Here is a 6,000-nt window from a genome sequence, read left to right as displayed (position 1 = left end):
ATTTAAGACAATCCTGCAATAATTGGATTGTATACATGGAAAATTTATAATAAAGTTACAAGTTTTTCATGTCCAGAATCTAATTATGGTGAGGGTATCTTAATTTCAAAGTTATCTTGGATTATGGTAAATATAGTTAGTGACTGATTAAAATGGAGTTCATTTTGAAGGTCTCATTTTCATTATGACACTTTTGATTATGACTGTAGGTGGTTCACTGTATCATGATTCACTAGCAGTTGTGTATGATGTTTTCACTTACTTCATTTAAGGTGTAAATCTATCCTGCCTTTCACTTGCCATCAGACTAATACAGCTAACTATGTTTTGCTGCCATTTACCCTCACTGATGTCTCAACTCTCAGTTGTTAATGTAATTTAGATGCATCTAGTATTGCCAGATAAATAACACTTAAAAAACTTATTTTTATGCATCCACATTTCATAGGAGGGGATAAATAAATTCAAGTTTGAGTCTTCTGTAAAGTTACTTATGAACATTTATTTTTTTTATTTGGTCTAGATGGTCTACAGTATATTGAGGGGAAAATTTTTAAAGCATTTTAGTACTGAAAGATCAAGGGGGGGGAATAAAAAAAATGTTAACTTCCCCAGGGTTAAAACAGGATTCTCATTGTTAAAACAAATTGGATTTCCTGGGTCATGTCACACTCTTAGGGTTAGATTCTGCAATCTGATACACAAAGACAGACCAATATGTCTATGCAGATTCCCACTAATTTATGTTACACTGTATGGGAGAATGTGGGCATAGACAGGTGCAACAATTTTATTAATACAAAATACCACTGGTATAAGATGTTATAATATACCATATTTACTTGAATCCAAGATGAGGTTTTATCCCCCACCCCAATTTAGCATGGGGAAAAAAAGCCCCTTATTTTGAAATCAAATACAGGTGGGAGAGGGAGGGGGAAGGTGGCTGCTGTGGCTTCAGCTCCATTACCAACCTGGGGCTGTTAGCTGCTCCCCTGCTGCCTCTGCACCTGCCCTACCTCCTCCCTCCCCTCCACAGCCTTTGCCCCCCACCTACTCCTTATACCTTTGCTCTTGGCTTAGGCAGGCTCCAGCCCCGCTCTAGCCTGGAGCACAGGGCATGTTTGCTCCAGTCTCAGCCCATCCCAGTAACAACCGATATGATGGCAGCAGCTTCAACCAGGCCCCAGAGCCTGGGCCACAGCTGCTGCCACCACTGCTGGTACTGTCATGCTAGGGTCAATGTTCCAGGCTGGAGCAGGGCCAGAGCCTGCTGGAGTAATGGTAAGTGGTATAGGAGGTAGGCAGGGGGTACAGGCTGCAGAGGAGGGGGAAAGGCAAGAGGAAGGAAGGCCAGGCAATGGGACAGGCATTGGAGGGAGGCCAGGTGCCAGTGGGTACAGGCATGAGAGACAGCAAGTAGCAAGGGGGATAGGGAGCAAATGGGGAACAGGTGGTAGGGGGCAAGGTGAGGGGGAACAAGGCTGCTTGACTGCCCCTACCTGTCCCCTTACTGCCTCCCTGCCACCACCTGCAACTGTTTTTCCTGGTGCAGCAGTAGTGGGGGATGAATTTAGGATAGCCCCCACAATAATTAGATTACATACATGGAAAATTATAACAAATTGATATGCTCTTAAATATAAGTTTTAAATTCAGAGTCATTTTGGATTCAAGTGAATACAGTAACTGTTTCATCTCAGGGTTCAAGTTGCAGGTTCAAGTTACAGGCTTAAAAGATTTAGCTAATTTGTATTGTTATAGGAATATGGGGATATAACAGTTACAGTTTAACAGATGATGCAGCAACTCACCCTCTTTTAAAGTGGTCAGAAGTTACGTCTGTCCACAGGCTATGTGTCTTTTGGCAAGGATGAGAAGTGCAGATGGGAGCTAGCTATTGAATCATTCTGAACCTTACTTTGCCCTCTAAAAATGAATATAAAGGAAATGTAAAGCCTAGGCATGATTTTTCAAACAGTTTGAAAAGTACTGAGTGGAAGAACAGAAGTTTAAGAAACCAAGAAAAATATAATAGGAAATGAGAATAATAGGATCACAGTTCATTCATTGGGGGAAAAATATGATTAAGCCCATCTCATTTTCATCTATTTAGGTGAAATTTCTGCTAGCAATGCAGCAGTTTGTAAGCCTTTCAACATTATTTTGCAGAGGATTTGTTCCACTGTGATCCCTTCTCATGCTGATATATTTGAAAATGCTTTACCTGAAGCAAGTGATGCTGATGAGAAAGAAAGGAATGATTCTATTAAAACTGCCCTAGAATGGGTGAATGAGTCGGTGAACGCAATTCTCAAAGACATGCAACCTACTGACCAGTGTAAAATTGATAAGTTACTTGGGTAGGTTTTACGTATTTATTCCATTGATCTTCCTCTTGTAAAAGAGGTTCTTGTATTTGAAATATAAACAATACGTTATTCCATAGTTTTTCTTATGTTGTGCCTAACCCTTTCTCTATATTTTTAGGATATATTTATTGTGACTGGAAGCATTGCGCTATATTATTTCCAACTGTTGTGTATATTTATATGTAGAAAGTCGCATGAACTTGGCATCAAAGTCACATAAACTGATTTTATACAGGATAAAAAGGTGTAAGACACAAGGAAGAAATATATCCAGGAATTATACCTACATTGGTTCCATGTAAGCAACTTATCCAACACCTACTGAAATAGTTACAATGATTTCAGTAAGCAGATGATATGGATCCAGTGTACTTTTCTTCAGCACCTGGTGAAGCTGAATCTTCCTTAGACAGTTTTTCCATCTACTCTGGCCACTAGACTGGGGAACATACATGGTTTGAAGGGCCTGGATGAATTCTCTGCACTGAGATAAATTAACCAAAAAGGTTCATCTGTTCTTTTTAATGGAGGTTTCATTAAAAGTAGGCCATTCTCAAAGGGTATTTAAGAGACTTCCTGTGGGCTAGTTATTTTCTTTTAATGCTGGTTTTAAACTTCCTTGAAAGATTCCTTTTTAATGAACATTCATATATCCTTTTTCTATATAATCGTTTTACATTTTAGAGGAATTATACGGCAATTTGGAATGGACATACTTCTCAATGCCTAAAACATAAAAACCAAATCCTAGAACAAAGTACTTAGAAATGCCTCCGAGTGGTTTTTGATTTTTCTGATACCAAAACTCCTGTTGTTTTAATTAAAGAGATTTTGTAAAAAAAATAAAATGGTTCTTTGTCTTGAGAATGTTGTCTGTAGTAATATCCAATGTAAATTGCATTATAAACTAGATATATTCTTTACCAAAAAATCTTCTCAAGGGCTGGGATTTCAGTATAGCAGTAGAGAGCTTACCTGAGTAAAGACTGCATCTCTCCACTCTGAGAATGACAGTAGGATCTCTCCTCATCTGAAGCTGTAAAAATTACTGAAGATTGCCTTTGGAAAGGATCTTTCTTCTAAGTGAATCAGGCATTTCTTTTTACTGCTTAAAATGCAGTATTTAATACATCATGGACTGACAGGCGTGAACTGCAGTCAGAGAATTAGCATGGTGGAGCCTGTGTAGCTAGGAGAGCCCTGAATAAAACACTGATGTGTAGTCTCATATAATCACCCTGCACCGAGATACCTCCACACCCCTCCCCACACATTTCATTTCCATTTCATACATAACACCTAAAATGTAGCCACTCTCAGAGGGTATCTAGGGCACTTACCTTGTGGTAGTTAATCTCTCTTGAGCAAATGGACAAAGTGATAGTTCTAGGAAAGTTACTAGGCCACTTTATTATCCACACAAAACAAACAGGACTTTCTTTTTAAGACTGTATGTGCATGAATTTGGAAAGATAAGTAACTGTCAACATTGCTGGGTTTAAGAGATATTTTACTGTCCAAACTGACAATGTAAACCAGAGAGCCATCTATTTTGAGTATCAACTCAGTAGGAAATCAAAACAGCTGAAAAATAAGGTTTAATTAGTGAGCTGCTAAATAGCATTATTACCTTCATGCGAGTCTATAGACATTACCCTTATCTTGCTCCCTCTGGCCAGAGATCTCCAAGCACATTTCTAATTGGTTCTATGACGTTCCTTTGTGGTATGAATTACTGACCTGAATTTACAGAAGCCCAAAAAGAGGCACAATGAAATGTAATGACTTTCCCAAGTCCACATGGGAATCCATGCTAAAATCTTGAGGAGTTGTCTTAATGCTATCACCAAACATGCATCCATACCCACCCTTCATGTGCCCGGTAACATTCTTAATGTTAAACTCAACCTGTGGTACGCGTACCTCTGGGGGTACACAGACACCCCAACACTGTATCTCTTGCCCCTTCCTCCTCTCAAAATGATGACAAAAAATTAGGTGTGCTGCGCATTGCATGGTGTTTTAAATTCCCCAGTAATAATTTGACGTGCCACGCTTTGCATGGCACTGGCTTCAGCCCTCCTGGCTTCGGCCAACATCACCTCAGGAACATATTTGAGTTGTGCACCCCTGGTGTAAAAGGTTGCAACACTACCCACACCAGATCAGACATCTGTCATATCATGGCCTTATATACACAGCCCTTCCAACATACAGCACATATTGATCTGTAAATATAAAATACCCTGGAAAATTGAGTGTTGGGGTACTTATTAAAATTTTCAGAAGTTTGGGGGTACTTGCTACTAAAAAGGTTGAGAAACACTGTGTTAAACCACTCATGTTTTTTTTCCCCTCTCAGTGAATACTTTACAAAGAAAGTAGAGGAAGAAGAAGAAAGAAAAAAAACTGAAAAGCAAGAACAAGAGACAGAAATTTCTATACCCACATGTGTTTCATCTTCACCTGCTGCAGTACAAGCTGGCAAAAAAAAGGCATCCAAAATAGGTTTTAGTGGATTTTCTTATACTGTTTTCAGCAACATGGGTATTGGTAAAGATGCTACCATACCTCTGCAGCTCCCCATATGCTGTCAAGAGTAGTAGCACTTCTTTATATGGCTTTTGAAGATACATCCCACCCTCCTTTCTGACCACTAGCAGCAGTTTTCCACCTCTATCAGAGCACCAATCAGCATTAAGGACAGTGACATATACTGCCAAAGAGCACAGAGGTATGGGGTGGGGTTATGTGTGGACAAAGTATGTTCACGTCCACATGGAGCAGTGGAGCTGAACTGCTGCCATCAAGTTCTGATTGGCATGGACAGGGGGAATACAACTTCAGGATCATGAATGAGAAAGGAAGAGGAAGCAAATAGTTAATGGAAATTTGATTAATGGTTAAAATGATTAATTTTATTAAAATATGGTTAATGGAACCATAAAAAAGGAAATGGGAGTGAAATGAAGGAAGAAAGAACATGAGTAGAGAAGGGAGAGTGGAGAAAGTACTAAAGGGGAAAAATTGAACTGAGATGGCAACTTGGGTATACAGAAAGAAAGGAACAGAAGGGAGCAGTGCAATGGGAGGGAAAGAGGCAGCAAGGCAGTACGGGGAGGAAAAAGATATAGGGAGGGATGAGAGAATGTGAGAAAAGGAAAGCGGCTAACAGAGATGAAAGGGGATAAATGCACAGGGAAAATTGTGTTTGTTCCTCGCATTTGTTGTTAGAGAAACATCCTCTTTCCTATTATTTTCCTTCTGTGGACGTGGAGCATGAGCCATCATTTATTGCAGCAGAAAATGGTGTCAAATGCTCCTTTATGGTTATCTTCTTAATGTGTTTTTACTTCTCTTGTAACATCAGCATAACCTCTTGATTGATACTGCATTAAACAAGGCAACACTAATGTAAATATTCTTCTATTTCCAACTTAAATCTGCCATCCAGAGCTGTGGGTGTAGACAGATGTAGCATTTGAAAGTACTTCAGTGCTCACATTGGGGTCAGTACTGAAGAGCGCTAGGCACTGTCAGAGAGCACTCTCTGGTTTGCTCTGACACTGCTTTCCCTGCTGCACAGGTTACTGTAGCATTCCATTGCACGCTCTGGCTTGAGAGCATG

The 6,000-nt window shown here is 39.7% G+C and overlaps 1 protein-coding gene across 3 annotated transcripts in view; it reads left to right on the top strand.

Moving 5' to 3' along the window:
* Window positions 1–6,000, top strand: part of ENO4 (enolase family member 4) — a 31,286-nt gene that overhangs the window by 3,645 nt on the left and 21,641 nt on the right. For all 3 annotated transcript variants that reach the window (XM_019555984.1, XM_019555982.1, XM_019555983.1), the window contains exons 3-4: window positions 2,173–2,363; window positions 4,735–4,880. In XM_019555984.1, coding sequence (XP_019411529.1) covers window positions 2,173–2,363; window positions 4,735–4,880 — 337 coding nt within the window. The remainder of the gene's footprint in view (window positions 1–2,172; window positions 2,364–4,734; window positions 4,881–6,000) is intronic.

This window comes from Crocodylus porosus, unplaced genomic scaffold (assembly GCF_001723895.1).
Source record: "Crocodylus porosus isolate Cpor-Errol unplaced genomic scaffold, CroPor_comp1, whole genome shotgun sequence".
Taxonomy (NCBI): Eukaryota; Metazoa; Chordata; order Crocodylia; family Crocodylidae; genus Crocodylus; species Crocodylus porosus.
Note: the sequence above shows the minus strand (reverse complement) of the source record. Positions and strands in the feature narration are given on the sequence as shown.